This window comes from Psittacula echo, assembly GCF_963264785.1.
Source record: "Psittacula echo genome assembly, chromosome: 7".
Lineage (NCBI taxonomy): Eukaryota > Metazoa > Chordata > Aves > Psittaciformes > Psittacidae > Psittacula > Psittacula echo.
In genome coordinates this window covers 64,348,016-64,365,781 of record NC_137740.1, presented here as the reverse complement: position 1 = coordinate 64,365,781, position 17,766 = coordinate 64,348,016, and the positions used below count along the sequence as shown (strand labels likewise).

The 17,766-nt window shown below is 43.9% G+C and overlaps 1 protein-coding gene across 1 annotated transcript in view; it reads left to right on the top strand.

Annotated features, from left to right (window-relative positions):
* Nucleotides 1-17,562, top strand: part of PLPPR5 (phospholipid phosphatase related 5) — a gene marked incomplete at both ends in the record, with an annotated part of 50,603 nt that extends 33,041 nt beyond the window's left edge. The window contains 3 exons of the mRNA XM_080623322.1: nt 6,267-6,443; nt 8,087-8,206; nt 17,530-17,562. Of these exons, the coding sequence (XP_080479448.1) occupies nt 6,267-6,443; nt 8,087-8,206; nt 17,530-17,562 (330 nt within the window). The remainder of the gene's footprint in view (nt 1-6,266; nt 6,444-8,086; nt 8,207-17,529) is intronic.
* Between the last annotated feature and the right edge of the window lie 204 nt (nt 17,563-17,766).

The following is a 17,766-nucleotide window of genomic DNA, read 5'->3' as shown; positions in this document are numbered from 1 at the left end:
TGCCAACAGTTGTATTGCTAATATTTAGATCTCTCTTTTTTTGCCTCCTTTACTTTCCCTCAGTACCTATCAAGAAAGACTTAGCAATGGAAGTGCTGAATGGCAGCACTCTCGTGAAGTGTCTTCTCTACCCTGCTCCAAACACAGAAGCTTTTAAGGATGTATTTCCTGCCGTCTTCAGGCTTTCAGGATTGTTTTTCACAGGGTACCACAGTCTTCAAAACGTTGTAGATCTATCCCAAAATGTCCAACCGGGCTGGCTGCTACTTGGATTTCTCCTTAGGTGGCTGCCCAACCCATCTTAGGTCTTCTGTTTGCTCTGTTGGGCTTGGCTTGGGTTAATAACTTGAGTGCATCTGCTTTCATTTCCTATCAGCATTGCAGTTCACCCTTTCTCAGCTGGAACAACATCTGCTAGCATAGGTATTAAGGCAAATACTGCAAGTTTATGACATAGAATATAACTGGATAAGCCACACTTCGATAGACGTAAGCGGACACAGCCTGGACAATTAGAGGTCTCTTCTGAAGCAGCCAAGTATGCACATACTTGGGTTTTTTCCACGACTGAGACATAGAAATGAGAAGTCATGAGTCTTCTTTTTTAGTAGGATTTCTAAAGTGATATATGAAGATTTAGTCAGTCTGTTCCCATGGATGGAAATACAAGACTTGTGACTAACAGCAGCCCTTTGGTGCTGCAGACCTAGGGGATTGCTACTTGGGGTTTAAGACAAATCTCAATTCATTCCATAAAATCTTGCTCTTTTGTTGTTTTATTCTTATTGCAATGGACAAGAGCAGTTGGCAGCCTACCTCTGTAGGCTGATGTTTGAACTCAGCGCTACTGCCTACATTTCACTCCTGCTTTGGATTCATAATGGCAGAGGAGTAGGTTTAATGTCTTCACAACTGACATAGCCCTTAGCTCTGTAGCCTGCTTATGTGGCTTTGTAAATGTGAACCCTTTCTTCAGCTGCAGCCTCAGGCAGGGCTAGCAGGTGAAGCTGACGTTTTCCTCGCTGCAGAGCTCTTGTTGGGGCTGTGATCATCTTTCCTGCAAGGTTCTAGCTCCTGGCGTTCTGCTCTATCATCTTTGCTGTTTACTGTGTTTATAGGTCACTGGGAAAAGACAGCAAGGCAGTGTGGGTCACAGTGCTGGCAGCGTGGTGGCATTCTGCTCCCTGTCACTCCTTCATCCAGCCTTGTCTCACCCCTCCTTCACCTTGAAGCGCCTGTTTGGGCAACTGGTGGAGAGGCATGACAGGCCTTTCTTTGATAGGCTTTAGGAAGTGTTTGGGAGGAAAAGGAGTAGCAGAGGCACCTTATTGTAGAGTCAGCTTTGTCATCCATTTTCCTGTTAGGATATTGAAGAATTAACGGATTCTCTTGGCTGCTTCTCAGGGGTAGTGTTAGGAACGGGGAATTTCTTTGCAGTGTCTGCCACAGCAAATGCAAGTGTCCCTCGACACGGCTTGTACAGCATATATCATAGGCTTCATATATTGGATGTATTAGTTGCTTGCAGGCTGGATAGTAAACTAACATTACAATGTGATCCAGGGATTTATCTAAAGACCTCGAGGTATTCCCTTTCAGTCAATTCTTCATTACAATTCAGCTGCTCAAGATAATGACCTCTGGAGACTGAACTAGCTTTAATTAGTATTTGGATGTTATCTTACAGTCCTGGTACATTGAAGGATGCCTCTTTCCTTCTCCAGTTGTTTAGAGTTACAGCTGTGGGGAACTCCTAGTGGGAAACTTTATAGTAAGGTCCAGCATTTCGAGAGCTTTCTTTTCCCTTTGCCAACCCTGATGTTGAAAGCACATCATAAAAGCAAAACAAAGCATGACAGACCTTATATTTGTAGCGCTGCCTGGGATAAGTGCCTGGACCGTGATTCCTTCCTCTTCCCGCTTGTGGCTTCATGAGTCACTGTTCTCTGCCCACTGATGGACTGGTCTGTCTCTTTGACAGTCCCCCAGACCATCTGCTTCAGGGACGACTGAAATAGCAAGCACAGAGGGGATCTTCCTACCCGCATCCCTGGGCTCGAGGCTGATGGAATCAGCTAGGAAAACTGACCTCCTTCCTGGCTGGTGCAGCCAGCCTGACAACTAGCGCTGCTTGTAACTAGAACAGGGCTCTGGGACCTTTTACCTGTGTGTTTGTGGGCACAGGCATTTGTGTTGGTGAGCATACTTGACATACACATCCTGTTCTCCTCTTAACAGGTTTTGGAATGATTTTGGTTGCACTAGGTTTAGGACATACTTCGTGTGAGTCAGACTTGCAACATGATGCTTTGGGAGGCTTTGCCCCTACAAGCTAAGTTCCAACACTATGATTATTCCTTAAATTGTGACCTGAGACAGTCATGTCGGCAGCCTCAAGTTAAAGTAGCTTCATCTTTGGGGTGCTGCTGGTGATTCTGACTCTTTCAAATACATATTTTCAAACCCACTTCAAGTAAAGTTCTTCTTTCAATTTATGAGGTTCTCTGAAGATTTCGCTTCCAGCATCTTCAGGGTTGAAGGACAAATGTTTGTGTTTTCCTGAAAAGCCAGTAAATACTGGTATATAGCTGATCTTAAGGTCTTTCCAACCCTAACCATTCTGACTCTGACTCTATAGAATGATCAAATGACATCCACCTCCTTACATGGCTCTCTGCCACTGTCTACTTGCTGGTATCACCTTTTATATCTATTCATACTAAAATCTTATTTCAGGAAGAAGGGAAAGCAATAGCAGAAGTTCTTCAAGAGAAGCTCCACCACTGACCTGATGTTGCAGGTCGATGTGCAGACTGCAAAATCAATTCCAACTACTGTATCGATCCTTGACTTTACTTGCAAAATCTCTGCTGTTGGTCTTGCTATTGGCTAATTTCTACAATTTCTTTGATTAAGATTCTTCCTCTCCCAGTTTCTGTTGTTAAAAGGAACGGAGATGGATTTGTAAGGATGGACTTGTAACGATGGACTTGCCATTCCTTCTCACTCATGTTTTAAATCACTGAGCTATTTTCTTTTGTTGATACTGCATTTAAGATTTATGAAAAGTAAGAGAGGAAAAATACTGTCATCTTTCAAGATGTTCCTTTGCTGTCAGTTACTGATTGTGCTGGTTTACAGCTTTCCTTCCAGCATCAAGAAGCAAATGACTGCTTACTTATATTTTATTCTTAGTGCAAATCAGATCTTTGAATGAATTGACAGTGTTAATGTGTTGTACTAGAGCTGCAAGGGGTGAAGTTTAAGAATGGAAGTCTGTGAATCCTGCCTTGAACGAGTCTGCATTTGCTGTGTGGAGTTTTGCAAATGTACAGAATTTTCACTTTCAGGAAAAGTTTACCCTGTTTCTATTGATTCTTTAATAGTATTTTAATTTAATACTATTATTACCGTCAGTGCTGTCTGTTCTTTGAAGAAAAGAACTGAACCAGGGGCAGTTCACGTTAGATCTAAGGCAGAAGCTCTTCCCTGTGAGGGTGCTTAGGCGCTGGCACAGGGTGCCCAGAGAAGCTGTGGCTGCCCCATCCATGGCAGTGTTCAAGGCCAGGTTGGACACAGGGGCTTGGAGCAACCTGCTCTAGTGTGAGGTGTCCCTGCCCATGGCAGGGGTTGGAGCTGGAGGAGCTTTAAGGTCCTTTCAACCCAAACCATTCTGTGTTTCTACAGAAGAAACGTTACCTGTGCTGACAGAACTCCCAGGTTATTTTCAGTCATGGGCTGGGCATGACTCTCTTGACTGCCCATATAGGAAGGGACTCAGCAAATGGAGGTCTTCACTACTCATATGAGGCGAGCCTAAGCCTGCTGTTGTTTCTGCGCATCCAGTGCTCTGAGTAGGCATTTGAGAGACGTGCTTGACAGTAAAAAGATAGCGAGGATTTTCTGCAGAGCACTTTCCAGGTTAGCTTTGAATGCTGACTGCTGCTGTTTGGCTGGATTACTGCAGAATCTGTGCTTCGCACACATCTGGTTTGACTTCATGAGAACGGAGATCATCTTCTTGGGTGATGAGCAGGTGTTAGAGATCACTGAAATACATCTCTGAGGCCACTTAAGTGTCAGCTTCACCCAAACTGGATTTGAAATTGGGTGATCTTGCTGCATATTCAGGGTATTAGACTATTTTCCCTAGCATCAGATGTTCTAGGAGGTCGTGTGAATGTGAATAATGGTGGTAGTATCCAGGGATACAAGGAGACTCACTAAAGTAGAGGGTTGCTGAGTAACTTGGTGTTCCCTGCTCTGCCTATACCGTGTAGAAAACCATCTGCAGTTCTCTTTACCAGCGTTACATGTGATAAGAGTAACTTACTGAAGAGAGCCTGAGAAAATACGAGGAGCTAAGATAAAAGGGTAGTCAGTGAATGGAGAAACACTGCTTCTGAAATGCTCTAGGAAGAACAGAGGAGCTATGGCTTGGACATGCACCCCAAAACTCACCCCCAGCCCCAGCTTTGCTCTGTCTGCATTAGTTGAAAGCTTGCTGCTAAGTTTGCTGACCATCACATAAGGTGCACCGAAGATGTTTGCATTGCAGTAGTGGGTGGTTATAGCGTAAAGCTGTGATTTCAAGCTTAAGCGTTGATTTGTCCTCTAAAACATGGAGCTTCTGAACAAAAATTGCTGTCAGATGTTGTTCCTTTCAGACAGCCTCCTACCTCCTTCACTTAGTTTATGATAACTGTAACCATGCTTCCCAAACTTCTTCTTGACTGGATTATGGCAGCACTTCATAACTGATTACCCAGGAAATGCAGCTGCGCTTCAGACAGTACAGAAAAAGAAAGCATTGCCCGTTTGTTGGCCCAAAAGGTACTGGTTCTTCATTGCAGATTCATCTGTATCTGTTTCCCTTTGCAGTTCAAAGGCTCAGCATTCCACACTTGGGAGTATCCAGTGAAACTCCAGAGAAAATATTTACATTCTTCGATCTAAAAACTTCAACTCTGTGACGGTTTTAGGGATTTCAGGGGTCTAATTGCAGAAAAATCTTTTTTTCCCTTAAAAAACCTTTTAGTTAAAGTGTAATTCATCAAAGGGGGCAACTTTCAAGCAGTCCTAATGCCAAGATTGAAGAAAATGGAAATTAAAGATTTGGTTTTCATGCATGTTCAGCCTGGAGAAGAGAAGCTGCGTGAAGACCTCAGAGCAGCTTCCAGTGTCTGAAGGAGGCTACAAGGATGCTGGAGAGGGACTCTGCATCAGGGACTGTAGCGATAGGACAAGGGGTGATGGGTTCCCACTGAACCAGGGGCAGTTCAGGTTAGATCTAAGGCAGAAGCTCTTCCCCATGAGGGTGCTGAGGCGCTGGCACAGGGTGCCCAGAGAAGCTGTGGCTGCCCCATCCCTGGCAGTGTTCAAGGCCAGGTTGGACACAGGGGCTTGGAGCAAGCTGCTCTAGTGTGAGGTGTCCGTGCCCGTGGCAGGGGTTGGAGCTGGATGATCTTAATCCTTTCCAACCCAAACCAGGCTGGGATTCTGTGATTTCTTCCATTGGCCCATCAGAGCTTGGAAAGTGCTGGCTAGTAGTCACTAATGCACCCTTAGGGCAGAAGAGCTGCTCTGTCGTCAGGCAGTGCTTTTAATTCAGTAGTACTGCGCAGGGAGAGTTAAGAGTGCAGGCAGGGCACATTGATTTCTCAGTTTGATGCATAAAAGTTTCTGCCTTTAGATTGGGTTGTGTGCCGGGAGGGATTGGTACTAAACATCCTCGGTCACCATCTGTGAAGCACAGGGCTCCATTGGTTCAGCGCTATTACATGTTATTTATATGAGCAGATGCTGGCATTTAGCTCCATTTTCACTGCTCTTTGACAAATCTCTAGTTAATCACTTGGAGAAGTTGTGTATGAACAAGAAAGGCATTTCCTAATGATAACAAGGCCCTTTCAGGGTAAGGATGGTTTGCTATTATTGTCAACACTGTGCCATGAAAAATGAGTCTCTTTACCTCTCTTCATAAATAAATACAGAGATTGGGCATAATAGCTTAGGATTGACTCGTTTGCCTGTTCTTTTGGGGGCTTTTTAGGTTCACATGAAGTGTAATTTTGCTGTTACGGTCTAATTCTTGTTCTATATCCGTCGGGAAAGGGTGTGATGATGTTAGCACTTGATTTCTTGTTTCTTTACCAAAAGACAAGGTAAATACAAATAGTGTATTCAGACAAAATATAGAGCTTTTATTCACCGCTTAGTGGGAGCTATCGATCAGGCTTTGTAATGTCTTCCTTTCTAATTTTCAGATGTATATCACCAACACAGTAAAAGCCAGAGGAACAAGGCTTGCAAAACCTGTTCTGTGTTTGGGCTTGATGTGCATGGCTTTCCTTACTGGAATCAACAGAGTAGCAGAGTATCGAAATCACTGGTCAGATGTAATAGCAGGATTTGTTATCGGAATATCTATAGCAGTATTTTTGGTAAGTGTGTGTCTGTGTCACTTCTGTGTGAAAGCAATCAGCGCGTAGCTTTGTATCTCTTAAAACTGGGGGCCTTGACAGAAGAGAGTTTTCTGGTTCTCATTTGTAATGACTTACCAGTTTCCTCAGTTATATTTGCACCAGCTTGGGAATGTGAAGAAAGGACTGATCCAATGATCTTTTTGTTCACTTCCTTACAAACCGGATTGTAGCATTTCCATCAGGCTCCACTTTAAGAAACTGCAGATCCTCCAGAAGAACCTCTAGTTATGATTTCATGTATGAAGTATGAAGTACAATGATACCTACACTGAGCAGGGAATAAGCGATCAGTGAAGGTCTCTGCACTGGATATAAGATAGGCAATTCTAGCAATAAGATTAACATTTCTTTTCTGGTTTTAAAGTAACCCTGTTGAATTTCTTTCATGCTAATTCAGATTTACATTGACCTTTTATGTTATTTTGTATCAGAAAAAGCCTTGTTTAGCCTTTTCCTGTTCTGGAACCGTGTTCCAAAAGCAGATGGTTAGTCACAATTCCCAATGACTAGGATCTGTGTCAGAAAGCTGCTGCTAATCTATAAATGATCTTCCCCGATAACATCACTGCAAGGCTACTGCACAGAATAGTCACTGCTGTTCCCTGCCTGCAGGTTTGTCTGCCTGGCAGCTTGGAATAGTCATAAATACACCTTTGATTTTTCCCCATGAAAACACCTTTGAGCTTGACTCTTGGGATCTCAAGGTCTTGATCTTAAGATCTTGGATCTGAAGGCTTGGCTTGGCTGAGAACTCTCACCAGGATGGCTGAGGTGGGTGTTAGCTCAGCTCCTCTAAGAGATGTGAGGGCAGCTTTAGGTATCCTTTAAAGGAGATCTACTCGCACTTCCAGACGTTCCCTTCCATTGAAGGTATCCAGGAGTTATATTTGGTTGTTCATTTTGAAGTTTTCCCATTCTGTTTGTGCCCCTAAAGTCAGAAAAGAACCTAGAAGTCTGCCCCAGAGTATTTCCTCACAGTCTCTGATGTATATTGCATCAACCCCTTAGTAACATCCAATTTAATTGAGTTTTGAGGAAAACCGAATGTGCAAACGTTGCTGCTTAGATGAGTGTCTGAATTAATGGCAACCCTAACAAACTGGTCTAGATCCCATTCTCATATCCCTGTGTGAGAGGCACAGCTGCCCTAAGGGGGTTTACAGCTTAGCTCAAACTTGGGGATGGTCTTTGTCTTCTCATTCTCCTTTTCTCACTCTCAATTTGGGAAGGTCTTTGTTGGTCAAAACTTAGATGGTACTTGGCCCTTCATAGGAATGTAGGTTCATATTCTTCTGCACAGGCTCTGGACATCTATTCATGATATTGCTCGTAATTGCTATTATTCAGCTTTGGTAATGGATTTGCTTTTAGATAAGATGGTTTTTTGGTTCTCAGATGATGCACGTAACACTGAATTGGTTGGAAATCTTTTGTCTTGAAATGTTAATTCGGGATTTTCTGTAAACCATGAACTTCCCATTTCTGTGTTTCTACTGTGACGAAAGCTGGTGTCAGTTCTGCTTAGTTACGGCTGTCAGGATCAAAGCTTTAAGAAATGAGTTGTTCCTTGGCTATTCTATTTATCTTCTAATCCCTTCTAGGTTGTTTGTGTGGTAAATAACTTCAGAGGACGTCAGCCAGAACATGAACATTCTCATATGGATAATCTGGCCCAGATGCCCATGATCAGCATACCCCGAGTAGAAAGCCCTTTAGAAAAGGTAATGTCTGACTTACTTAAAAACAATGATATGAAATGTAGCTTTCCTGGAAGGATGGCCCCAAACTATCTTGACAAGAGAGTTCTTCAGAGTTCAAGTAAGGGGCCGTGGCCATGAGGGAGGACGAAGGGAAAAATTAATTCAGAGACACTCCTCTGGGGGCTTTTCGTGTCACCTCCAAGAACAATCACTGCATACCAGTCCAGTTTGCTGCTATAGCCACTGCGAAGTTGGTGGAGTCAGGCTTAATAGATCTGAGGCCCTGTTTCCTTGTGTTCCTCAGTTAAGTCTGGTTAATGCTTTGACTGAAAGTCCGCAGAGCTTGGAATGCTTAGAAGGAAAATTGAACCCCTGAGCCCAAGGGGTTGTGCGGTTCAGGTATGAGTGGCGTTTATCGTGTTTCTTTGGGGTATGTCCTCAGGGTTGTGCAGGGACCTATGGGGCTGTGGGGCTTTTCTCATGCTGGCCTCAGGACAGGGCAGCCACCTTGAAATGTGGGGGATCTGCCATCTGCTCTAGCAGGGCAATGTAGTGAATAATACTTGAGAGTGATAATAATAGGGAGTAACATGGAGCATACAGTGACTGCACAGAAGCCATGGTCTCCAGCCAAGGCAAATGGGATTTTGGACTAGGACGTGTTAGTGGTAGCCTCCTGGGTACGCTGAGACTTTTTGCATGAGTATTGTGATGTGTTAAGAATCTGCTTTCCTGTAATAAAAGTGTGTGTTTTTTAAAGATGTTAGTGATAGGACAAGGGGTGATGGGTGCAAACTGAAACAGGGGCAGGGGCTCAAAAGCCAGCAGAGGTAATAGATGTAAGTTCCCTTGCTGTTTAATTGTCTTTTTTTTAGGGGGTTGGGATATAGACCTCACATTAACTTAGTATTTCTACCTAATTCAATGCGCTTTTGCTCTTGATGAGCAAGATCTTTTCCTGAGCCTTTGCCTAGGCAAGATTGAGGTGTAGTGAGGAAAGCCATGGTGTAGTGTGGGAAGGTGGTGGCAGGAATAGTGCTTGCTCTGCTTGAGGATGATGGCTGTTCAGGCTGGGGAAGAGAAGCTGCGTGGAAACCTCAGAGCAGCTTCCAGTGTCTGAAGGGGGCTGCAAGGATGCTGGAGAGGGACTCTGCATCAGGGACTGCAGCGATAGGACAAGGGGTGATGGGTTCCCACTGAACCAGGGGCAGTTCAGGTTAGATCTAAGGCAGAAGCTCTTCCCTGTGAGGGTGCTGAGGCGCTGGCACAGGGTGCCCAGAGAAGCTGTGGCTGCCCCATCCCTGGCAGTGTTCAAGGCCAGGTTGGACACAGGGGCTTGGGTGCCATGGTTTAGTGTGAGGTGTCCCTGCCTGTGGCAGGAGGTGGAAATGGATGATCTTAAGGTCCTTTCCAACCCCAACCTTACCATGATTCTATGGTGGTGTACTATGCAAGTGTTAGGTAAGATTGTCTGAACAATTTCATGAACCAGCAAGCATTGAAATAGCATAACCGAATAAAACATTTTAGGCATTTTTGCTAGAGGAGTGTTTGAACTACTAACACAACGCTTGAAAGCAATTCTCCATTTTCTAATGACTGTATTTGTCATTATTTCTTACAATCTCTTCTGTTGTGCCCATGTTTGAAGACAGTAAACAATTCTACACTGGGTTGGGCACCGAAAGTATGTTTCGGCGGCATTCTTTCCAATCCAAGTTACTCCTAATATTTTATTCGTATTAAACATATGTTTAATATGAATCAAAATATTTAATATGAATAAATCTTTCTTTGAACCATTTCCGTTCTGTCTTAGTCACTGGAAGTGGTGGAAGTTGCCCTTCAGTAAGCAGGGCTGCTAGCTCTGAGTTTCTTTTCCCTTTCCTTGAAGGGAAAGAAGGTTTCTTTGCCAAATGATCTAATGTGCTTTTTGAACCAGATGTGTCTAAGCTCCTTCTGCTGATACCTTGTCATAAGGAGGTCAGAGTCTCATTTGCTTGAACAAGCATTTAGAACATGAATGTGTACCTTCCAAATCACCCATTCAGTAAGCTTTCTGTAACATGTCAAAACAAAACAAGCTGTCAGTTGGCCTAGGACATACCGCATTAAGAAGAGCATGTCTTATTTACATGCTAGGCTGTCCTGCAATAGCAGCCGTTTCTGAGGCTCAAAAGCCAGCAGAGGTAATAGATGTAAGTTCCCTTGCTGTTTAATTGTCTTTTTTTTAGGGGATAGGGATATAGATCTCACATTAACTTAGTATTTCTACCTAATTCGATGTGGTTTTGCTCATGATGAGCAAGATCTTTTCCTGAGCCTTTGCCTAGGCAAGATTGAGGTGTAGTGAGGAAAGCCATGGTGTAGTGTGGGAAGGTGGTGGCAGGAATAGTGCTTGCTCTGCTTGAGGATGATGGCTGTTCAGGCTGGGGAAGAGAAGCTGCGTGGAGACCTCAGAGCAGCTTCCAGTGTCTGAAGGGGGCTCCAAGGATGCTGGGGAGGGACTCTGCATCAGGGACTGCAGCGATAGGACAAGGGGTGATGGGTTCCCACTGAACCAGGGGCAGTTCAGGTTAGATCTAAGGCAGAAGCTCTTCCCTGTGAGGGTGCTGAGGCGCTGGCACAGGGTGCCCAGAGCAGCTGTGGCTGCCCCATCCCTGGCAGTGTTCAAGGCCAGGTTGGACACAGGGGCTTGGAGCAACCTGCTCTCGTGTGAGGTGTCCCTGCCCGTGGCAGGGGTTGGAACTGGATGAGCTTTAAGGTCCTTTCCGACCCAAACCAGGCTGGGATTCTGTGATTTGTGAACTGCCCAGGAAATCCATTATGTGAATGAGCTTCTTTCCTTCCAAACCCATATTCCTGTGACAGCAGAGGGTAGGTGTTGGCTGCCGTGGAACTTTTCTGTGTAGAATTAAAGTGGGGGCTATCATCAGGGTGTTACACTTGGTGAGATCTCAGTGTAGGGCTTCATCTTTTTTCCATATTACAAAGCCTTTCTTCTTTCCAAATAGAGAGGGTGAGATGGGAAGCTGATAACGTGGAGACTTTGCTGGTTGTCGGAAAATGCTTCCTGCTGGTTCCACTCTTGGAAATCAGCGCCTAATTGATGAAAAGGTTACTTGATGTGAGTGTTTTGGGTGTTGAGGCTTTGTGGAATGTTTCCTTTTCCCCCAGTGCTGCTTCTAAAGTTTTAGATAGATGCCAGACCCTGTTAAATAAAAGGCACTAAGAATAACACTTATGTAGAACTGAGGTCTAAATGGAGCCGTCTCCATTAACTACCATCACTACAAGAGTTATTAACTTGGTCTTTACTTTTTTAGCTTCCTTCTTTTTTTACATCGTTTTTTCTCCTCTGGAGAGAGAAGGGTGCTAAATAATTCATGTGCTACTTGCCTTCACCAACTTCAGCCATGTGCAAGTTGCTTTGCACTACATTTCAGTTAGGGCTGTTCCAGTTCCATGTTGTGAATGCACATACATTTTCATTTGGCTTACTGAAACTCTTGTTTTTCCTTATTCTCAGCCTGCAAGTTCCTGTGCCAGTATCAAAGGCAGCTTTCTGTCAGAAATTAGCTACTAAGAGTAGCACAGATGCAGACTGACGGAAGTTATCATGTGCAAAGCAGTGCTAGCATGAGGCAATACAACTCTTATTGGTATTTAATAACCATATGGGCATCTGGGAGAAAGCAAGTCAAAGATGCTGCTTTAAAGAATAACTTCATTAGATGGGGGGTTGGAACTAGATGATCTCAAGGTCCTTTCCAACCCTAACTATTCTATGATTCTATGTTCCTACCAGATGGGACCTCGCTCATTGCAATTTTATTGTGAGTTCACCTGTAAATGAATATAAGCACATGGTGCATCACACAGAACTAGAAGCACCTTATTGTTGTGTTCCCAGATCTGATACTTGCTATTCCAGTGCTTTTCCCTGCTGGATAATGAATGCTATTGGCATGCTTGTCATGCTGACCGTGCCACCACTGTCTGAGTTCTGGTGGAGGTCAAGAGCTCCATTTGAAGTGCACTGAAATAGGAATAAGTGTACTTGTAATATTCTGAATTGAGCTGCTGCTGGTTGATGACATGGGTAGATCACTGTTTCCATGACACTTGTCTTTAATTGTGGTGCCTGCAGATGATGAAGCTGTTCTGCATGGGTACCCGCTTCTCATGCACTCAAGCCACAGTTGCAGAGTGTCTCCTTGAAGAACCCTTGCCAGAGCTGGCTCAGCAAGGCAGACGTATTCAGAATTAATGAAAAGAATGAAAGCCAAGCAGCCTCATCACTCACCCATCTGCTCCTCTTTCTCCTCTAACCTTCTTAATCTCTTACAAGTCAACTTGTGTTTCAGTTAGCTGGTGCTGTCCTATGGGGCAGAGGCGCTCTTGCTGCCTTGCTATCAAGATCAGAGACTCCTGTTCTTTTGCAAGAGTTACTGGGAAATAGGGATATTCTGGGTGGTTCCTGGAAGAGCTGAAAGTTCAGCTTCATCCAGTGCAGTCGTAACCTATTTTTTCTGGGTTTTGTTCCAGGGCAGACTGACATTAGTTCATACTGACGTCACTTGAAATTGGCCAGGGCTGACAGAGGGCTCATGCACATCTTGTCGTAGCTGCTGAATCTCTTAGCCTTTGGGGTTTTTTGTTTCTAAATACTCTAGCTTTGAAAAAATCAAATACAAAGGGAACATGGAGCTGTTTAGGAGCGGTTGAGGCAGTAGGTAGAATACTGAGGTAAGAGGTTGGGTTAGGAAGTGTTGGGTTAGGAGAGGCACTGTGGTTCTCCTGCGGGATGATGACACACTACTGTGTCTGATCGTCAGTGCTTTCTGTAGCTGCTCAGTATTACTTACTTGCGCAGTGGGTTCTTTGCAGTGTTCTGTTTGACAGCTAAGCTGCATTTATCCCCAGAGTCTCTGCTTGGCATTCCTTCTAAGTGCTGCTTCTCTCAGCAATGCCCAAACCACAGTCCCAAACACAGTCACTGTTCCCTGTTACAATGAGGTGTCTTACACTGCACCTATAGCGCTGACTCCAGCACCACTGCGAACTAGAAGCAGAAGACAGTTTAGGTGCTCTCTCTGTGTCTTCCTCCATGTCTCTCTCAACCATTTCCAAGTTGTGATGGTGATAAGCATCTGGAACGATGCTTATTCACACAATATTCTTATTGCCTATCATAGCAATTGCTAGTGACTGTCAGGGTTGGCTTGTTGAGTTGGACACTATAATTCTTGTTTTATTGTGCATGTGCCAACGGCAGTGGTGGTGATAAAAACATTTTAACAATAGAAAGTATAGATATTGCAATGGATTCTGGTAATCATTTATGACTGGTGAAGCTTTACCCTTCTATTTTTAAGGTGCAATGTTTTTTCTATTTACTCCATCTCAATTGTGCACGAGACACAGAACAATTTCATCACAGTGTCAGAAAAGGGTATTTTTAACTTAAAGCTCAGTGTTACCTGCTTTTTCCTTGGTCTTAACCAGTTTGGTACTAAGTCTTTCACTGGTACATGCACGTGTGTACACACAGTGGGACCTCTTCAGTCCGGTCTGGTCCCTGGGGCTCTCACTGAGCTCACAGCCTAAAAGCAAAACACGAAAGATGTTTTAGCTCTTCATACTGTGGGCAAATGGGGGAGAAGGGTTGTGTCTGTTTCTGTTGCTTCAAAATAGTTGAGAAGCATCTAAATACTGTTGTGTGTATACAGGTATCCATGCAGTGGTATAGTACGTGTACGTGTATCCTCAGGACTGCTTGACTAGCATCTGTGTGCTTACATTAGTATATAAGCAGGTTTTCTGTTGTCATAATGGTTCTTTCTTGAGAATAAGTCTGTTTAAGGAGATACAACACAGCCCATGGCTGGGGGGTTGGAACTGGATGATCTTAAGGTCCTTTCCAACCCTAACTATTCTATGATTCTATGATGGTTTCACACACAGAAACACATGCCCAGGAGAGGCAGCTCAGAAAAGACCATAAGCAATTTTGTTTTGACGTCAAGCATTTGAAATTGCATTCATGTCCTGCCCTTCTGCTTAAATCTGCTTCTATGGGATTGTACAAGAATTACTTCTGTTTGAATGCAAACTGTGCTCACCACATCTAATGTTCAAATGAAATAAAACACGGAGAATGGAACGATATATTCAGTGTGACATCCTCAAATGTACATGTTGTAGGTGTTACAGAATCAAGGCATTAGTAACAATCAAGAAGATCCTTTGCAACGAAATCCCCTCAAAGCACGCATTCTTAGGTTCTTCTCCTGGATATCAGGAATGGACCGTTTTGAACATCTTCATATAAGGCAATGAACGTATGAGTGTGTGTGTGTGGCATTGAAGCAGAGGCAGATGCAGTGTGGGGCAGCATTCAGTGCAGGTCTGCCACCTTTTAAATGGGGAATTCCCCTTGAACTCATTCTCTTCCCTAAAAACGTGATTTGTCCACTAAAAGCATCAGATATACTTTGTTGACGCAGAGAATTGTATAACATGATTATTGTCCTATGATAAATTAGCATTTAAGATCTTACCAGAAGATACACAGGTCTGGATCATTACCCCCCAAGAAGCCTGCACTGAAGGCTTAGCCTTTAGCTTTCCTTTTTAATGGTGGTGATGTGAGAGCATGGCTTTGAAGCATGTTTTGTTCGCGTGATGCTGACTCCAAGCTGATCCTGTCCATTTGCTATATTATTTCTTATATTATTCATTATAAAAGCTGGCGTGCCTGGAAACTGCTGCCATTGAGCAGATCCTCAGCACATCCCAATTCTTTCGACTACTATAGGGAAAATCATTTTTGATGGAGTTGCAGCAGCTGAGGTCTTGTGCATGGGGTTTGTTGCTTGCCCCCTGCATCTGTGTGAATCTGCTGATGCTGATTCCTCTCTCACACTGAACTTTGCCACAGTAAATCTAGAGCAGAAGCAAAAGAGCATAGTAAGAGAGGTGAAATGCAGTTGTTACTCAAGGGGGATGCTGTTAGTTTGGGGTTTTGCCTGTAAAGAGTCTCAGCGAAGCTTAGTTGTAGTTTTGCTGGAGATAACATCTGCAAAAAAGCACCATTTTCAGACAGTTGCATGACTCTGTAACAGTGATTCTTGCCATTAGCAACTGATTAATTCTGACCTACTTATGCATTGCCCTGCTGAGTCCATTGGAAATGAATTGACAAGTGCTCACAAGGGTCCAAATTAATAGTTCCATGAGCGGCAGCTTAAGCAGCTCTTCCTGAGGGTTTCTTGAGGTTTATTGTGGTGTTATAGCCCATGCTCTGCATGTCCTTCCATATTTTGGAAATATAGCTGGCAGGAGTATGAGCCACATTCTCCTTTCCTAAGTAATAGTTATTTAGTCCTGCATTAATGCTACATGAAGGAACATTTGGTTCACTGCATCACAGACAAATGTGTGTTGCTTAAAGAACATGCAGCAGGGCATGCAAGAATTGGCTCGAATAAATAAGGAGGACTTTTTATTCCTCCAGTTCCTCATTTGTAAACCATCTTACTTATCAGCAGAGTGAGTACTTTTAGACTGATGCTGGTTTAAGCTGACAGGAGGATTTTCAGGTCTAAATAAGGAGGAAAATAAAGTAAATGCTATGAAGAAAACATCCTAATAGCCTCAGAGGCACTCTGGAGTCATTGAGGTTGACCCAATGTGTCGTCTTCCCTGTACTGAAAGGGGAAGATGGCCAGCCAGCTAAAATGCTTTGGAATGTGAATGGTTTGGTTTCTAATTAGGAAATCTGATTTTGCTTTCCTTCTGCAGAATCAAAACCTGGAAACAATGGCATTTGTCACCACTGCAGCCATTTGAACTGAAAGTCTTTTTTCTGATGCTTTTTGACGAGTCTGCTAGCCGTGGTTTAATCATAAGGATTCATTTAGAGATTCATTTGGAGAAGAATGTACAGAGATGTTTGCTGTTTAGTGGTGTTCTCTTAGGAAAGGTGACAGAAGATAATCCAGACAGGTTAAAGAAGAACTGAGAAATAGAAACGTGTGTGGTGGCTGCTGCTTCTCCCCGGCATCTTCTATGGGGTGTGATAAGGGATTTTCTGAAGGACATTGAACAACTGCCCTTAAGCAAAAGAAGGGAGATCTTTCCCACTCCCGCTGGGTTATCTACATCCCCCCTCCTCTTCACCTTCACTTCCTCTTTTCTGACTTTGGTCTGCTCCAGGAGGGGAGGTGATGACAGAAATGAGTGCTTTGCATGGTGTTATTTCCCTCTGTGTGCTTTTGTGCTGGGAAACAAACATATGGCTTAACATCAAGATTCCCTTGATTCCTTTCATGCATTGCATGTTTAATCAAAGATGGTGGCAGTCAAGGTCACCGTGTGCCTAACGGGAACATCCAGTTCCTATGGATCCTGCACGTCACTGGACAGTTGAGTCTTCACCTACCACATGTTTGCAGAGGCACTTGCTTAGGTTAGAGCATGGCAAATAGCACAGGATGCTGCAGCTTTACTGTGTAGGTGCTCGTAGTGTATTACACATTCTTTGTGTTCATAAGAATTGCCCAGTTGAGGGAAAGAGCAGAGAATAATGTTGCAAAGGAAGAGGACACTGTAGTGATTCTGAAATAGAAATTTTGAGTGTGAGTCCTCAATGGCTGAATGAAACAGGACAAGGGGTGATGGGTTCACACAAACCAGGGGCAGTTCAGGTTAGATCTAAGGCAGAAGCTCTTCCCTGTGAGGGTGCTGAGGCGCTGGCACAGGGTGCCCAGAGAAGCTGTGGCTGCCCCATCCCTGGCAGTGTTCAAGGCCAGGTTGGACACAGGGGCTTGGAGCAACCTGCTCTAGTGTGAGGTGTCCCTGCCAGTGGCAGGGGTTGGAAGTGAATGATCTTAAGGTCTCTTCCAACCCAAACCAGTCTGGGATGCTGTGATTTTATTAATACTGGAATAGAATATTATAATCTGTCAGAACCTGTCATTTTAAATTCTAGGGATTTTGCTATAAATGATGACTAAGGTAGCAGTACACGTGCAGCCAACTCTGTTATTCATATTGTTGCTTAATTTAAAAAGAAAGCCATCTAAAACTAATATCCTGTAGAACCATTGCACCCGATGACTTTGTTGAGCACACTTCCCTGGCCGGCCTGTCGACAGTTAACGAAGAGCTGCAGTGGGAGTGAGAGCATGCAGTGAGAACCAGTTTGATTTCCATCCTCCTGCAATAGTTCTGAAGCATAAAGCTGTCCCTAAAGGGGCAAAAGGATTGTCACAATGGCAACTGCTGCCTGCCTGTGGGGTTTCTGGGGTTTATCTCTTTGTTTCTTCTTTAACCCATAGAACCACATCACGGCCTTTGCAGAAGTTACATGATGTTGACGCTGAGGTCTATTCCCTCCATTGGACTTCATCTCTTTTCACAGCCCACCCACGATAATTGCGGTGTTACCCAAAACCAGAAGTTTTTAGAAGTCCTGTCTCTGACTTGGTTTCTCCATCATTCACACGATACCGGCATCTCGAAGAGGTCTGAAATCTCAGAGCATCACTTTACTTCCTAGCAAAAAGATGAACTGT